Below are 18,841 nucleotides of genomic sequence, written 5' to 3'. Positions count from 1 at the left end.
TTCACTTCCCTCCTGTACTCCACAGAGATGTTCTGATCACTTCATTAGTCCATCAGAACATCAGGAATACGAAGCACAGCACAAGATGTTCCATTGTACTGGAACGCTGAGCATCTGGAGGTTATTGGGAGAAACTTTAACCAACTCCTTAGCCAGATGGTAAAATACAGTAGCCAAACAAATAATATCAACAGCATCTGGTTAATTGTCTACCGAGGTACAACAGTCCATATCTTGGATTAGAAGTGCTAATTACTGACTGAACGTGGTTATCGATTCACGTTTTACGGGCAAAAGCTGTGACAGAAAAGTGCATTAACATAAATACTGCAAATGTGGAGGTTCTGAGGGGCTAACACAGAAATAGCTGAAGTCTGGTGAGTGATTTACATCACCAGGGATTTAAAGATGGGCTTGCTGAAAGCTTTCCCAGTGCCCAGGTGCGCTGTACACTACCACAGTCTCTGTATGCGAAGCGCTGTTTCCCGATGGGAAGAAAGATGGGCTCTCTCACTTGCAGCCAAAAGAGAAAGTTGTAACTGCACAGACAACTTGTACCCTAACACGTGTATTCAGAAAGAATTATGTTTAAATGCAGACCACTGTTTGGAGAGGTAACACGTCCAAATTACTAACACCTCTCACACACACACAACCTCAACCCCTGCCTCTCTTTTTCAGCATTTCTTTCAGAGTTTCCATTCCCTTTCCTTTAAATAGATTTTCTTTTTAATTATTATTAAACCTGTCCATTAATCTTCTGGTACAAGCTGGATTCTATATAAGCAGGGGAACAATAAGCTCAACTCCGCTTTGGAGCCAAATCCTTCAGCCTCACACGACAGCTAAGTGACTGCAGGGCAGATGCAGCTGGTGGGGTTGAGAAGGCAGCAACTGTCCATGCTGCAGAAGCAAGGAGAGTTTAAATCGCCTTTTGAACAGAGGCAATGCACTTGTGCTTCTCAATTGACCTTAAAAATGACAGCAGCATACCAGTATCAACTTGATAATATCAAATGAGGGACTTACAGATGGATTCCACTTTACACATTGGATTCCACTTTACATGTTGTCATTAGTACTATAAAGATGCGACACGAGCCTCATTAATTCAGGTATCTTGCTGTAACAGGACTGTTAATACACTACTAATTAATACACTACTATTACACCTCCACAAATTCAGGAATAAAAGACTTCTGCAAGAAGCCACCGACAGTTAAAGGGTGTTACTCCAGTTGATTTGGTTTTAAGTGCAGATTGGGAAAATATCATTGACAAACCTGTTGCCATAATCGATTTTGGCAGTTACTTTCTTCTTCAGTTCTTTGAGCTCATCTTGGGGGAGGGTCCCAGACAGTATTTGAGATCTCCACTCAATGAGATCGTAGATCATGTGCCGTACACTGCGAAACATGTCTCTGTTATCTTGCTGTTTGGGGGGAAAAAAAACAAAGGTAGAAATTAGTTTTGAAGTCCACTGAGCATCTTTTAAATAAATATAATAAATCCCAATTCTAAAGCACAAACTCAAGAGGATAAGTACCTACAGCTAGTTCTGAAACAGGAGCCCAAGTTCTGTAGCACAAACACTGACCACAGAGCCCTACCCTCTGCTTTAGCTATCTAAACAAGCTTAACTGCTCATGGTTATGCTGGCCTAAAAGCTGGGTCATACCCTGTCCAAAACAGGCCTGCAAGGGGAAGGTATTCTTCTCTTAGTTCACAGAGATGAAGGTCTTAAAGGTCTTCTCCAACCTTGTGATTCTGTGAGAAACTTCACTCGATGCCCATCTACACCAAGCAGAGTGGGACTAAACCCAGTGCATTTTAACAGCAAGAGGCTCAAGTTCTGCAACACTCCATCTGCAGCAGAGAACCCTTTCCTCCTAGGTACACCTTCCAAACAAGATTTTGCCACCCCTCAGTGTGCAAAGCTGTGGGCTTCAGCACCTTGGGAGTCCACAGGTACCACCTGAAGGAACGTGGCAAAACAGGAAAGCATTAAAACCCTACAGGAAGTTAAACACCTTCATTGTTTACAAAGGCTGAACTGGAGATACTCAATAGCGTGCAGCAGCACACACAAACTGTCCTTGGCAACGCTCAGCTACAAGAGGACACAGGAAGGTAACGTCCCAGACTCACAATGGAAAAGAAACCTCCTTTCCAGAGCGATTTCTACACACATGCCCACACGTACGTGCATCCAGGGACAACAGCTCAAATCTGTAGCCACAAAAGAGAATGTGATGCGTTGGTTTAAGCCACACACAGTACACATGCACAAGAGCCTCAGAGCAAACAAACAACCCTACACAGGACTGAAGCTACACAACATTTTCGCTGTGAAACAGAGACAAAGACAACGCAGAGGCCCTGAGTGCTTTGACCTCACCCAGAAGCTGCCTCTTACTGTCTTCATAACCCTCAAAATTTAAGCCACTTGTTCAATACACTCTTTAAAGGAATCCATCAATCTTTCTCAACACCTTCCATCAATTAATAACTCAGCCTACTTGTAGCTACCTCTCACTCTGACTACACCCAGGCCTTGTTTGACTCAAAACAACTGCAATAATTGAATAATTAAAATAAATTTCTCTGTTTTTTTATATATAAGACAATAGAAAACATGCAGAAGGTGCAGTGCAGGAAAAGAATATAATGACTCAAAGACTCAGGAGGACAAAAATATGTCTAACTGTGAAACTTAAAGACTTCAGTCTGTTCAGATTATCAAAAAGCTGACTTGATTACAGTGTGAGAACCTTCACAGAGAGAAAATACCCGTTATTAAAAGCTCTTTAATGTAGCAGAGAAAGACACAACAGGCACATACGGCTGGAAGCTAACCACAGCCAAATCCAAATGGGAAAGAGGGTTGTGATTTCTGATGCTGCAGGCAATCATCCACCAGTGAGGAGAGCATGCCACATCCTCTGCAAATCCAAACTGAACGCCTATTTAATATTCAGACCCAAATTACAAGCTGAATGAAGGCGTAACTGTGCCCCTTTAATGACTTTTGATATGCAAGATGTGGACAACATGGAACGCCTCTCTAGTCTGCAGACTGACCAGTTTGAAACCAGCTACTTCCAGTAAACCAGCGCTCTTTGTGGCAGCTGACCCCACGCAATTAATCCAGCAGATATCCTGGAGTTACAAGCTATGAACAAACTCATTAAACAGTCTATCCCCTCAGCCTGAAGCTGGAACAGGCACTGGAACCCTTTCCACCACCCAGCCAAGGCCGCTGGCAGCATCACCCCTTGCCTGCTCCTGAACCCCAAGCTGTGAGCAAGGCACCGCGGCAGCGTCTGATGTTCACCTGTCTTCATGGATGAGTGAATGACAAAGGAGAGGTTAAACATTAACAGTCAGAACAATGGGTTCCCACACTAAGAGAACTTTGATTTCCTAAAAGATACTGCTGCAAAAGCACAGGTAAGCCCTGGTAGGAAACCCTCTAACACTGTCACTTGCTATTGCTCCTCTCTGACTGTACGTACACCACAACCAAGCCCTGTGTGGTTCTCTGACATTACACTGTACCAAACTCCAGAAAATCCCCCCCAAAAAGACATCGGGGTCAAAACATAATCCTTGCTGTCCTCAGCAGCACACAGCAGTGTGCAAAGCCCTTCTCAAGGCCCTCTTCAGCTCCTCTTCCTCCTAGTTTGCTCCTGCCCGTCTACTTCCTCCTCACTCCTCAACACAAGATCTCTCCAGCACCACATCACATTAAACTCTCACTTAATATATAATCTGTTTCTCTCTACATATAACCATCCTTCATCTCATCTACTGCAACACCACATCAGTTCCAGCATCCTGTATTTTTAATCTTTATTTCCATGGGCATGAGCATTACCCACTTCACTCAACACAAACATCTCTATTTCCAGTTCATTTTCACTGCACACCCTGCACTTTCATAACACAATATCTTAAATATTTATAGAAGACTGACCCTGTGCATTAAACCCCATTCTAAATGTAAGACTTTCTTGTTCCCATTATCTTGCTACAGTGACCTTGCTCAACAAAAGCATGGGAAGCCCAAGCTGGGATATCTTACATCCTTCAACACACTGCAGCTTAAAAACACAGTTCAGATATAAAGGGTGCATTTCAACACCCTTTACACCTTACTTAGGAATACTTTAATATGTGTAGTTTCACAGCTATTTTTCTATTATCCCATCCAAGGCATTATTACTATAATTTCTAAGAATATATTCGTAAATGCTTGGATCTTAAGCACATGAAAATAATCAGGTGTGTAACTTAAGGTCAGGATAAATCAGGAGCAATCAGATTCAATTCCAAGAATAGAGAGGTAAGAGGCATGCACTGATGATTTTTCAAATGTTAAGTTTACACCCACAAATTCAACATAAAATATTCCATTTTTTCCCCCTAACATAGATCTTAAAGAACTGCCCCCAAAAAGCCTTTCCTTCATTTCTTTCACACAGCTGTCTGAAGACTTGGAAAAATCTAATATGCATCTTAAAAACCCAACGTATTCTGTGTTACAGCGTCCCGTGGAAAAGCCATCATAATAGCTCAACAATTTGCTGCTAGCTCAAGATAACAGTCTGTAAAAACCTGATTCTGCCCAAGAAATACACAGCATTTGCAAAAAAACCCACTCAAAACACTGCTGAGATTTGTGCCTTGACATAGGTGTTCAATAGCTCTTCAGCTGAAAGAGTAGCCTTCAGAGACAGCAGCTGAAGGGGAATTTCAGCACAGGTTCCTCCGTAGCTCTCACTGTACCTTCACATCATCACTCTTCTCACAGACTGTGCAGTATTATCAGTATTCTCCCAGACTGATACTCACAACGTAGAGTTGCCGCCATATTATGGACCATTCCCGCAGCGTAGTGGTCACCTCCTGGATCAAGGGGAGCTCGTTGGGTATGACTGTTTCATGTTGTCTTTAAGAGGAAGAGGCAAAAAAGAAACCAACAGAGTTTTAATGAAGTAAACCCACAACACCCCGATCATAGAATCCCAGACTGGTTTGGGTTGGGAGGGACCCCAAGGGTCACAGAGCTCCAACCCCCTGTCACAGGCAGGGACACCAACCTCCAGGCCTGGAGCTACACAAGGTTGCCCAGGGCCCCAGCCAACCTGGCCTTGAACACCCCCAGGGACGGGGCACCCACCCCCACTCTGGGCAGCCCCTTCCAGCCCCTCACCACTCTCTCTGCAAAGAACTTCCCCCTAATATCTCATCTAACCCTTCCCTCCTTCAGCTTCACTCCATCCCCCTTGTCCTGCCAGTCTCTGCCCTTTAACAAGCTGATTCCCCTCCTGTTCCTCTGCTCCCTTCAGGGACTGGCAGGCTGCAATGAGGTCCCCCCACAGCCTTCTCTTCTCCAGGCTGAACCAGCCCAGCTCCCTCAGCCTCACTCCGTAGGGGAGCTGCTCCAGCCCTCTGAGCATCTCCATGGCTCCTCTGAACTCTCTCCAACAATTCCACATCTATTGGGGCCCCAGCTCTGGACACAGGACTCCAGCTGGGGCCTCACAAGGGCAGAGCAGAGAGGGACAATCCCCTCCCTGTCACCACCCCTCTTCTGATGGAACCCAGGATCCCACTGGCCTTCCAAGCTGCAAGAGCCACTGCTGGCTCATGTTAAGTTTCTCATCCAACACATGATTTCTGATAGCAACACATGATTGTTTTCAACATATCAGTCTTGCCAAGCCAAATCAAGCATGCAAGTCATCGCCGTTAAGTCTCTGTACAGCTTGTTTTAAACTTATGTGCTAAGAAACAACAGCCAGATCTTTTAATATTTCAGAAGTAGAGTACTTAAAGGCAGTTTTGTAATCAGCCAGAAAGATGTCATTATGCAGCAATCTCATGATTAGTAGTTTTACCATTTACATATTTAACAGTGTATAAAAATAAATCAGGCACAAAGGAATAAACTATTTTAAATCCTGTTTCACTCCATTTCATACCTGGCTAATTCTGTATTAAACTCACTCCACTTTTTTTCCCCCCCTGGGATTTGGTTGGAGCTTTGGTTGGGTTTTTGTCCTGTTTAACTCAACTCTTGTCTCAGTGTTAAGAGCTTTGAGACACACCTCTACCAATACTGATTTGATATATCACAGCTACTAAATAACTAAACTCAGCCTGAGCTATTCAGCATCACACACATCAGGCAAGGGAACAGAGGAATCACAATATTAACAATTCCACAGAATTTGGCAAGGCAGAAAATGGGATAATGGCTTTCAGCAAGGACTCCAGCCTACAAGATTTACCAAAGAGTTAATTATGAAATTATGTAAGTGGCATCTGCATAAAAGAAAAGGTATCTCTCAGCAAAGGCCTCTCTCAATATACCCAGCAGAAGCCTTGAGACTCAAGGGCTGGGAGATAAAATAATTTGGGAATACTGAAATTCGAACTAAAGCAGGGGGCAGAGAGTGGAGGAGGTTAATCTAGGTAATTATTAGTTGGGAGAGTAATAAAAGTTACAAAGAAAAATGGTAAATTATTAATTCTTCTGAAGCATTTACATTAACAGAGAGAAGGTCAGACTTTAGCCAACTATGTGACAATGCAGCTGAGTCCTGCAGCACTAGCCAGGAGCACTGCTGATGACAGAGCCTTTGAACTTGAGGCAAGCCATCTATTTAAAATACCTTTAAGAAAACACAGATATTTGTGTCACCAGCTCCTTAAACAAGTAGAAACAAGCGTATGTGGTCAGATAAGACACCAAAATTATGTAGATACAAATAGGGAAATGGCTTTTCATTATTTTCAAATCAAACTTACCCTTTGCCTTCAACTATCGCTTCCTTGAGATGTATATAGGAGGCAGGAAAAATGCCCTTCAGAGGGAGGAAGAGGAAAAAAAAGCATGTTTTAAAGCATTATATCCACCTGGTTAGTTATCTAATGCCTAAAACTACACCAAGACACACTGCTGGGTCTGCAGAGCCACGCACATCCTCCTTAGCATCCCAACAGTCATGTTGGGATGCTTTGCTTTCTTTTCAATGCACATTTGCATGTTACTGGAACCTCAGCAAACACAGACTCAGTGTTTTTCAGCTTACCTCCACAGGAGCAGAGCAGAGCTGGGATGCCCTGCCACCAGTGGCCCTTCCAAGGGCTGTTCCCTCCCCCAGCTCTAAGTACACTTTGCCACGGATCTCCACATCCCTGGATGATTATAGACTTTAAAAACAGGCTTGCATTTGGCAGCATGAAAGACCAGTCATTTTAAATACATCTACTCCAAAATGACATCTTACCCATAATCCAGTCCTGCTCCTTGCTTTCTCTCACATCTAACCAAGCTCTCTGACCCTGCAGTAAGATGGTACTTCTGTTCCTACAGTATTTCCAGTAAAATAGACCATTCTGTGTAGTATACAGGGGGCTGTCTTGCCATACAATAACACACACATCCTGCACAGCAACCTATAGTATGTGGACCATACGTAATGCAACATCTCCTACTGCCAACCTATCCTTAGTGCAACCAGCCAAAACCCTCATCAACCCTTCCTCCACCTCACCCTCTGAGGAAGCAGTTGAGTTTTCTTATTATCTGGGAATGCAAAAAACCCAATATTCTTAGAAAGCTACAGAAACTTGTGGGGGAGGGAAGGTTCTTTACATCCAAATAACAAAAAAAGTAAAGCACCACTATATTTAGTGGCAGTCAGACAAATGCAGTAACATGGGGAATTAATTTAAGCCAAGAAGAATGCATAATTGCTTCAGCTGTACAAGGCACGTTAGTGAAATACAGTTTGGGAGAAATGTAGTGTTTTTCCAAAAAAGAAAATATCAAAATAGCATAGAAAAAACCCCATAGAACAGGCCTGGGTAGGAAATGGGTGGGATGAACCACACAACCCAGCTCTGTACTTTGAGATGTGCAAACCCAAGTCAAGCTGCACCTCTGCAGGCAAACATTACATTTGAAGTGTTTCACTTGAAGTAAAAAAAAAGAAGCCAAAAACCACAAGTCATTTAATTCTGGTTAATTACTACTATGAAGTAAAATGCTAAATAAAGCCCCACAATACAATGTTAGAAGCTGTATTTGTGCCGTTGCTTCTCTTTTTAATTCAGCAAGGAATAAACACAGAGGGAAAACCCAACAACCAGGCAAAAAAATCCCACTGCAGAAGATCACTCCCCCTCTCACAGGGCACAACTGAAGAATCACAACGTAGATCTCAGTGTTACTTCCCAAGGTGCAACTGCATTTTAGGAGCAATACTTTATTTAACAGACAGTGGAGCAAGGTGTCAGCCTCTAAACAGATCAAGTAGAACATCAAGTCCTGAACGTTTTACCGAGGCAAAGGTTCTGGTACAGCAATTACTGCAAAAAACAAGCTAATGCACATCCATCCATCTACAGCAGCTGTACACATATATATACCCTTAAATTGCAAAAATTAAATTGCAGCTCAGCTTGCAGGCCCTGATAAATCATGTCTCAGTTACCTTAAAGAAAAAGAAAACAGAAAAACCCCACGTTTACTACAGGTTGAGACTCCACACCAGCAGCTATCAGTGGGCACAGTGAATTGCTCCCACAACACGGGCTGGAGATCTCCTTTGTACCAACACACCTGATGCCATAATACATCTCTGTCCAAGAGAAAAACGAGCACTTTGCTTTGCTCTGGCAACACTTACCTTCTTGGATTTCTTTCGTAGCGTGTAACCTCTGTACCAACCTGGGAGGGGAAAAGGGAAAAGGCATTAAGAAGTTCATTGATGTCACCCAGCAGCTGATCCTGCTCAGCTCGACAGCACCTTGAGGTGGCTTCTGATCATGCTTCACCCCACCTGAATTTATATGCTCTACAGAGTTAATATCCTGGCCAAAACAAGTCTTGGAAGCTGTGATGATCAGAGAGGTGATGAAGAAACTGATGGAGAGGGCCCCATGGCAGAGACAGCAACTTACAGGAGATGCATTTAATTGTCCTTCATTGCACTTTAAGTAGTAATTCACCATCACAAACAAAACCAATTTAAGCACATTCACTTTATAAAGATTTCCTGGCGGATTTGATGGGTTTGATTTTAAAAGCTATTTAAGTTCCAAAATACTCTGGGATTTGCAATTCATACATCAAGCTAGATAAGCAAGGAGCCCCACAGCCCTAGTTCAGCAGCACTGATGCTGCAGCATTATTCAGCCTGGGCCATTCTACCAGGTAGGTGGGGAGACTGGGAAACTGGGAGACAAGGTCTTGTTTATCATCATGTCCCCAGTTCACAAGCCATCTGCAAATGATCACCAGCACAGCTCCTAGCACTGCCCCAGCCATTCCACCTCAGGGCAACAGGGTGACCAAAGCAAGAACCAAACCCTATGGCCTACAAGTCATTTTGCCTCATGGAAAGCATGGTGCCAGAGGAAGGGGATGAGATCTCCACCAGGCACCCTTGATTCAGCACTAGCTTGCTTCTGTGCTTGTGCTGGGGCAATCTTGGATCTCTCTCTGTGCTGTGGGAACACCTCAGGTGACCAGAGCTGCCCTCCCAGCAGCTGTTGGAAGGCAGAGTCTGGGTGCAATGCCCCCACCCAGCCCAGCAAACAGAGGGTTTGCGTGGCAAAGCACCCCTCTCCAGACATCAGCATGGGTGAGGATGGGGATAATCTCAAAGCAGACAGGGAAATAAAACTACAGTCGCACTCCTGATAACAGCTGGGACAGGAAGAAAGTTTAAGGAAGACAACACATGCTGATAAAGTCATTATCTACACTCTGGGACTAGAAATACAAATTAAAAGCCTTGAAGCCAGAAGATTTTTCAGTCTGCCCTCCAGGAGCAAAGGGTAAATGATTCATCATCTTCATCCTGCATCAGAAGCCTATTGCCCATCATCACATAGAGATGGTGAGAGCTACCTACTTTAAGCCAGTGTCTACAACCATCACAGGTCACTTCCCTACTGAGGCTGCAGCGGTCTCACTTCTCACACACCTGCTGCTTTCACAGAGTACCAACAACTACTGCTGCCAAAGCGACCAGGAATGGTTCCTGGCTCAGGTACAAAGGCAGAGAAGCATCTCTGCTTGAGCTTACTTCCCCAACAGAAATCCCTGCGCAGACATACAGAGATTTCAATCCTATTAAAGGACTGAAATCCTTCAGTTTCATATGAATAAACCAACCTTCTGAAGTTCTGCAGCCCAAACTGATGAACACCACACTGCTCACCAAATGCACTGTACAAACTAAAGGACACAACCATATCACTTCTGGCACCTCTCTTATCCCATCCCACCTTCTGCCCTGCTGCCTGATGGCAAAATCATCAACTCAGGATGATTAGAGAGCCACATAGCAAAGGAAACCCCCTGCTGCTGAACCTCTGCTTTCTGAAGCTTTGCTGCAAGCAGTAAGAGCTACAAGGGAATGCTGATAGGAAAGCACCCAAAATCCACCTCGGAGAAGTGGTTACACTCCTGCTTGTCCCAGAGGTCCCAATGCAGCCAGGCAAGTCCAACCAGGCTCTTCACTGGCAGCCACCACTTAGATGTGTTTCTTGCTGGGATCAGGCCTGCAGCCGTGTACTGGGGAGTTTGGTTCAACTGGAGGCACTGAGCCCTGCCACGAACACGTATTGATAGTGGCACGACAAGGGGGATGGATTGAAGCTAAAGGAGGGAAGGGTTAGATGAGATCTTAGGGGGAAGTTCTTTCCAGAGAGAGTGGTGAGGGGCTGGAACAGGCTGCCCAGAGAGGGGGTGGATGCCCCGTCCCTGGGGGTGTTCAAGGCCAGGTTGGCTGGGGCCCTGGGCAACCTTGTGTAGCTCCAGGCCTGGAGGTTGGTGGCCCTGCCTGTGGCAGGGGGGTTGGAACTCAGATTCTGTAACCCCAACAGCTTTGAGTTTTGTAGATCATGTAAAAAAGTCAATAAAAGCCCCAAAGCCTGAGGGCAGAGAGGGCAAATACCTGATGTCAATCACTTCGCTGCAATTCCAGATCCTCCTCACTCTATTCAGGGCCAATCCTATTTCAGACAAAACACCAGGAGAGGAAAACAACCTGATTCCATAAATATTCTTCTAAAGTGACCTGGGCTTTTAAGGAGCTTTGTGCTGGGCTACAAGAAAGCTGCAACCAACCACTAAACTTGGTCACACTATCAGGAAAAACTTCTTTAAAAATAGTAGTTTGGCACCCAAACTCACTCCTCACATCAGCACTCGACATGAACTGCTGTTCAAACATCCAAGCCTGGGCTTGAGGCTTATTTACTGTTACATTTAATAGCTGTTCACCTTAATAAACCCATTTATTGATCATACATTCTGTTTGCCCATTCCACCAAATAATGTAAAGAAGCAAAATTAAGAAAGTAAACGTCAGGCAAGTACTAACTAATTCAGAGCATGGCAAATATTTGGCTTGTGGTATCTGCTATGAAATACACCCCTTGCAAGATGGACAATATTTATGAAGTCCAATGGTTTTGTTTGGCTTTTCCAGTAAGGCTCACGTTAGGAGGAGCGAGCAGTTTTCTAAGTGAAAAAGAAAATTGTCTGTGATTCTACCCCCAAAAAAATAAAAATTAATTGGGCTTTCAAGATGAATTATTCTAAAAGCAGCTTTCAAACACTGGCATTTAAGAGTGAACCATGCACATTCATTCCCAGTCCCATAACTCCTATAAAAGTGCAGGCTGTTTGCAAGAAGGCTCCAGCTTGACAGGATCTGCACGTTGCAGTATGTGTACAAGCATATTCCTATGTTTCAGAGAGAAAATAATGTTTCCTTTGCTTAATACTTAAAATATTAAAATATTTCAATAATAAAAAGAAATTACAAAGTAGACTCTACATATAGGAAAAAAATAAATGAGGTTTTAACACACAAAGGGAAGTACATCTTAGCAATCCATTCCAGGACAGGGCAGCAACCTGAAACCCTACTGAAACCTGTCTGGCCTTCAAACAGGTCTTTCAGACTATGCATATGAGACCCAACCCTCCCAACTCCCCAGCTTCTTTCATCTGCAGAGAGAGGAACAAGTGAGCAAAGATTTACCATAAGCTTTTCTTCACAACAAAGAGGAAAAAAATGGAGAAAAAAAAAAAAAGACCAAGAAAAAAACCCAACCACAATACAATCTACCACTTCAAACCCCACAGCCATCTGAGTCCTCAAAACTACTCCTAACTTAAGAAATATTGCAGAAAACTACTTTAAAATAGTAGCAGTTCTACTGTAGAATGCCAAGAGCAGAATGTATAATACAGCAGTTATCAATGAAAGAAGCCAGTATTTTCCCCCTACAGCCTTAAACACAGGGCAAAGGGGAAGACCTTGGAGAAACATCAGCAAAAAGGCATTACCGATGCTTCAAACCACTTTTCTGCCCCACAGTAGTATCATTAGGGGGTTTTCCTTCAGTCCCACCACATCCAACACAACCCTGACAGCCGGACAGACAGCAGGGAAGTTCCCAGACACACACCTGCACCTCACTGCAGATGCTACAGAACCTCCCGGGGCACAGTCTGCACCAGTTTGGTGTAGAGGAACTTGGAGATCAAAAAGCTCCAATAATTACCTAATAATGGCAGCTCTGTGAATAAGAGAGATAAGAATTATGGCATCTCATTTCCCATCACAGCAGGTACGTAATGAGCAATCATCGTATAAAATGTTGGGAAGAACATTCACTTATTTGCATTTCTTTTAACGTTAACTCATCCCATGTGCTTGAAGCCTAACAGCCATGAGCATGCAAAGGGCTTTCTACTCTTCAAGTCCAGGGGAAAAGTGAGTCATCTCCACTGTCCTACTTCCTTGGCAGCAGTCACCATTCAATACAGCTTCACATGCCCTACTCGGGAGTCAAAGTTTCCCCCACATTCATTAAATGAATCTTTTCATATAAAAAAGTACAAAGCAGCTCAATATCTAAGTCATTTGAGTCACATTAAATTTTTGTGTGTTATTAGATTTAATCTCATTAAGGTGCTGGAACAGGCTGCCCAGAGAAGGGGGTGGATGCCCCATCCCTGGGGTTGTTCAAGGTTGGATGGGGCCCTGGGCAACCTTGTGTAGCTCCAGGCATGGAGGTTGGTGTCCCTGCCTGTGGCAGGGGGTTGGAGCTCTGTGACCCTTGGGGTCCCTTCCAACCCAGACCAGTCTGGGATTCTATGATTATTTTTGTTAAGGCATGTAATGTCCAATAACACGAAGATTAGTGGGGGAAACAGGGGGAAATGGGCAGCCCCTTTTCAGTGCTCCGTGGGGAAAGGACAAGGGGTGATGGCATCAAGTTGGAGCACAGGAAGTTCCACACCAATATGCAGAACAACTTCTTCATGGTGAGGGTGAGGGAGCCCTGGGACAGGCTGCCCAGGGGGTGTGGAGTCTCCTTCTCTGGAGAGATTCCAGCCCCATCTGGACACCGACCTGTGTGCCCTGTCCTAGGGACCCTGCTTGGGCAGGGGGTTGGACCCCATGGGCTCTGGAGGTCCCTTCCAACCCCTATGATTCTGAGATTACTTTGTGTAGAGTCAAGCTCAGGACTGCAGCAGCAAGGTGAACTCTAAGAAAACACCAGCCTAGGAGCAATGAGAAAGTTAATTTGCAGGCTGATGAGCAGAGCTTGCTACTTTAGTAGTTTACTAAAGCAAATGGTGCTATTTTAAAGTTAAAAAATTAAAAATCCTGTTAAACCAATAACTAAATCAAATTTCTCACACAGGTGCACCAAAAGGTTGATGTCTAGAGAAACAAACCAAATCCAATCTATACAGTGAATCATATTTCCACAACATTTTAAACGAACAGCTTGGTTATACATTACTTATACCTTTCCAAACTGCAGCATGCCATTAGATTTCAAGTCAAGGATATAACAGAAGAGCTGTATTTTGCTTGGCTCAGAACTGGATCAAGCAAGTGCTGAGAAGCGACAGGACAATTTTCAGGTTCTGTCTGTTATCACATTCAGCATTCAAATTCCCTTTTACATGGATCAAGGAGGAAAAGATTTTGGTATATGTAATGTTTCCACAGCTTCATCTCCAAGCAAGCAAAGCATCTGGAAAGCCTGAAACGCATCCACAGCCCTCTAACACACATACCCATCTTATAAGAAACATATAAATAATTTAGGACCCAGGTGACTTTCAAATTCAGATGGAACTTCATTTAGCAGCAGGCTCTTCTGCATTACCCCAGGGTACCCAAAAAAGCATCTATCATTTCTCTAATGTAGGGTAGATGCTACAATTGATCCATACAAATAAAAGCTGTGGGAACATCCATCTTCCCCAGAAAAGAAAACAGTTATTCACCAGGTATCGACCACACGGGCGTCTTCATTCACACATGTTCCATTGCTTAATTCTGCGCTCATTAGAAATAATGTGCTTTGTCCTTTTGGGAAGCAAGCAATTCATCACCTGATAATACAAGTCACAGCCAGAAGAGTCATGCAGTGGCACACACAGCTCCTGCCAGCTTACCTTCATACGTTTCCAGTATGTGCACGGTGTCACCTATCTGTAAGGACAGTTCGTCTGGTCCCCTCGCATCGTAGTTGTAGAGAGCTGGGCAGAGGAAACTGCTGTTAGCACACACAAAACAGTGGAACTTCCAGGATTTTTATTTCCCCCACATCACTGTTTTTATTACTTATTGTTGCCACTCAACCTCCTGGCAAAGAATTTTATACAAAAGACTTGGCCAGTCCTTTAATCTATTAATATTTCCCCTTGGAACAAAGCTCAGAAGCCACAGGTCCACTCTCTGAAGACGGTCCCTCTGTCCCTTTCTAATGCTCTGCTCCTTCCCACAATACATTCAATTAATTTTGCTGCTGTACTTGCCCATCGTCCAGCACTTGGTGTCAACTTTTCCCAGCTCTGTAATGAGCTGGGCTGTCTCCCACTGTCAGCTCAACACACAGCAACCTTACAGAGAGCCTTTAGAAACCTCCAATTACCACCAGCAATATTAAAGCATCATTCCTCAGTCCCTCTGTTAGCTTCCTGCACACATACACTGTATTTCAAAACAGTGGGATTTCAGAATTCCTCAGTGCCAGGAGTAACCACATCAACACACATCAATTCTTGGAAAGACCAGTCCTATCCCTCATTTTATAGTACCACAACCTAGTTATCCTTCTTGTCTCATCAGCAAGCCCTGACAGCATCAACGACCTGCAAGTTTACCAGGCACCTTTGTTTTCAACATATTTCTGAGCAGCTCTGCTCACAGGCTGGATGAGGAATGACAACCAAGTGGAAACTGATCCCTTTTCCAGTGCTGAATTCAGGAAAAGCCTGGAGTTCTGCAATCCAGGACCACAGGTAGGAAAAGGCACACCACCACCGCTGCTGTCACTACCTAAAGCAGGGCAGAAAGGATCCTGGACCAAGGGAACCTTTGACCTTATCACCACCTACACTGACCTGACAGGAGGGTGCAGAGAGGTGGGACATGGTCTGTTCGGCCAGGGGACAGGAGATGGGACAAGGGGCAATGGGCTCAAGCTGCCCCAGGGCAGGGTCAGAGCAGATGTGAGGGAAAAGTTCTTCCCTGGCAGAACTGTGGGGCTGTGGCACAGGCTGCCCAGGGAGGGGGCTGAGTCATCATCCCTGGGTGTGTTTAACAGACAGGTAGATGAGGTACTTAGAGATATGGTTTAGCACAGGACAGGAAGGGTTGGACTTGATGAGCTTAAAGGTCTTTTCTAACCTTGTGATTCTGTGAAACTCTCAGATTTGTTTAGATGCACCTCAGCAGACCCTGCCTCCCGGCCACCAACACACAGGCTGCCCACACTCAGCCAGAACTCTATCCAGGACAACGAGTTACTTTGAAGAGGACAAAACCCAGGCTGCTCAAAAAAAAAAAGAAAGGCAAAAACACACCAGTAGGCAGCTGTAGAGCCAGCTATATAGTACCAGAGATAATTCAGATGGGAAAGATGCATTACCCCACTCACCGATGCAATAACATAAGCAAGAAAGAGAAAACAGGGGGGTTTTGGTTTTAAAGAATTAGCTGATAAGCAAGCAGAATTCAGAACTTTTTATCTTCAGAGGATATTAAACTACAACAAAACAAGTAATTCAAAAGACCACTCCTCCCTACCCTTCCCAAAAGAAAATCTGGAAACTCTGAGTGCTGAGATCAGCAACGTCCAGAGGAACACAGGAAATTTATTTGATAAATACACTGCAGACTGGGTTTGGTTGGGAAAAATATTAAAAACCTGAAGAACAAAAAACAGTCATGACTTCTAAAGCTAGGATTTTTACATTTCCCACAGAGCAAACCCTCTGTAAGAAACAAACTCCTCTGATACCAAGTAGCATCCTCGTGACCCAAGGCAGCGACTCCAGTATTTCACAAGCCTGAAGTTTGTGAGCTATACACATGGTGGACTCACAAATGGTTCTGCAACTGCAGTTACCCCCTCCAACGAGGCCACCAAGTCTAAAGGTGTTCTATACATTACATATGAAGCAGGAACAGCAGTCTTCCTCCTTCACTGTTGCACTGTCTGAGCTCAGACCTCCCTCTTTATGCTGACTGCTTCCAGAATGTGGTGTCAAAGGACAGCTTCTTAAAAACATCTGAGAATGAGGACTTCTATCTGTTTGTCATGTTCTGGAGTATGATGGTTGCTTTTCTTGCTGCAGTAGTTTCAAAGGACAGTTGGCATGGAAGAGCTCAGTGGGACACCCAGGTATTATTAGTATTGGAATAGTAAGGCTTGGGTAAGTTACACGTAACTCCCCTTCTCACAAGAAGTAGCCACAGATGTTCAGACCAAGAGTTCCCAGGAGATAAACACCACGTGCCACAGGCATTACAGGTCACAAAGCACTTCAAAAAAACCCCTCAAATGTAAAACCTACAGCAAAAGGCCAGAAGCCCCAGTTATAAAGCAGCACACTCACCTACGTGCCCAACAGTCTCCTATTCCCAAGCCAGACCAAGAAGTGGGCTAGAGCCCAAGCTATACAGATCAACACCACCAATTACATCTACAGGACTTGGTAGCTGGAGAAAATTACTTTCTTCACCTCCAATCTGCTAATCGGTTTAGCCCCAAGCAGGAAGCATCCAAGTGGGCACATGAGAAGCTCTAATCCCACCACGAGGACAGGGCACAGTGCCCAGTGCTGCCTCCAGCCATGGCCACAAGTTTGTTTTGCCACCTCCAGGAGTTACTATTTGTTCCCCTCCAGGATTCATTGGATTCCAGCTTACAACCCCCACCAACAATGAGCATCCGAAGGGCTCTGCCTCAGTCCCTTCCTCTGCAGTACCCCTCCTGCTTGACACTCAACAGGCTCTGGAGTTCAGCAGCACATCAATGAAAAAGTGAAACAAAAGAGCCACAAAGAAAGCAATCTGGAAAAGAAAACACAGTATACAGTGTAAGATTATAAGCAGAAGAGAGGACACTTCAGGGTAAAAAGAATAAAAGGTCAAGTGCACTGCAGAGACCACTATGAACAGTATTTAAATGAAGGTTTTAGATAGTAATACACTTCTGCTGACATCAAAACATGCCAAGCTGCTCTTGTTAACTCTTGGCTTTGTTAACTCTGTCGTTATTAAAGAGAAAGGAACCTTTCCTCCAAGGTATCTGGAGGTACCAAGAGTATTTCGAAGCCATAACTGCTGTTCTGCAGGAGAGGGGTCTGTGAAAAACACATCAGCAAACACTAACTGCTCTGAGTGGAGGGGTGTTAGTGATGCTGAGTATGTGGCAGGCAGGACCCACCAAGTGTTTTCAGTTCAGTCTTTGTCCCTGCCAGGGAAGGGGAGGTTACACAGTTGGTACTAACTCCTCCTAACTCGTGTGGTAGATGCTGAACATGTAATTCTGTCCTTAGAGTACTCATGTAAATCTCAACACCCACAGCTGTCACTAGAGTCAAGAGGACCTGCATAGAATCAGTAGAGTCAAGGTGTGCGTGCCCAGCACATCCACAATCACTTCCAGCTCAAGTCTTCCACCTTCAGGACCTCAATGACCAATCTTGCTGCCTCACACCAGACATCTCAGGGGCAAAAAAAAATCATGTTCTGGCAGATTAAAGCCAGTCCTGTACTCAATTCACACTTCAGCCAAGCATCTCTCCACCATTTAAATAGAGTAACACTAGAGACCCAAGGCAGCTGTGAATAAGAGACATTATGATTTATATCCGAGACTGCTAAGGGGTGTCTGCCATAGGCAGGAGGGTCATGGAACAGGAGCTCCCTGGAATGACCAATTCCTTCAACAGAAGATGACAAACAGCCATCAAACAGTCATTACTGCCCACGACAGCTCCCACTGACCTGATCTGAGGAGCAATAGCCAAGGAGGAAAGACTTATCTTTAACAATAGATATGTGGGAAAAATATGTCTATAAACAGTAAAAAGAAATAGTAATAATTTCACATTTGGGACTTGCAGCAGCATTGACAGCTCATGAAGCAAACAACCAAAGCTACTCGAACACGAATTCCACCCTTGTGATTCCAAAACCAGACCTGAACTACAGCACACCCCCCTATGTAAGCCAGCAGCAACCCCCTCACAGGGTCACATTTACCTAGAGTGACACCAAAAGATGCTATGACAGACATAAATTGGATTTTGATTGGAGCAAATGCAGCTTTAAAGGAAAAGATAATATTTGGAAGACTGAAGCAACTGGCATGCTTGTATTTTGTCTGATCAACTGCACTGAGTCCCCAATCACAATATTTAAAAAGCTTGAGGTACAACTTCCAAATTTTTTATGCTTTTAACTGAAATAAGCTTTGCCTAATTTGG

At 44.2% G+C, this 18,841-nt stretch overlaps 1 protein-coding gene across 10 annotated transcripts in view; it reads right to left on the bottom strand.

Moving 5' to 3' along the window:
- DOCK1 (dedicator of cytokinesis 1) overlaps positions 1–18,841 on the bottom strand; it is a gene marked incomplete at its 5' end in the record, with an annotated part of 301,045 nt that overhangs the window by 263,630 nt on the left and 18,574 nt on the right. For 8 of the 10 annotated variants that reach the window (XM_084265218.1, XM_084265212.1, XM_084265214.1 and 5 more), the window contains 5 exons: positions 1,284–1,432; positions 4,855–4,951; positions 6,817–6,872; positions 8,703–8,743; positions 14,516–14,599. In XM_084265218.1, coding sequence (XP_084121344.1) covers positions 1,284–1,432; positions 4,855–4,951; positions 6,817–6,872; positions 8,703–8,743; positions 14,516–14,599 — 427 coding nt within the window. The remainder of the gene's footprint in view (positions 1–1,283; positions 1,433–4,854; positions 4,952–6,816; positions 6,873–8,702; positions 8,744–14,515; positions 14,600–18,841) is intronic. The other 2 variants (XM_084265211.1, XM_084265210.1) reach the window with 2 other exon arrangements.

The sequence above is a fragment of the Gallinula chloropus genome, assembly GCF_964237585.1.
Source record: "Gallinula chloropus genome assembly, chromosome: 5".
In the NCBI taxonomy this organism is placed as follows: Eukaryota; Metazoa; Chordata; class Aves; order Gruiformes; family Rallidae; genus Gallinula; species Gallinula chloropus.
Note: the sequence above shows the minus strand (reverse complement) of the source record. Positions and strands in the feature narration are given on the sequence as shown.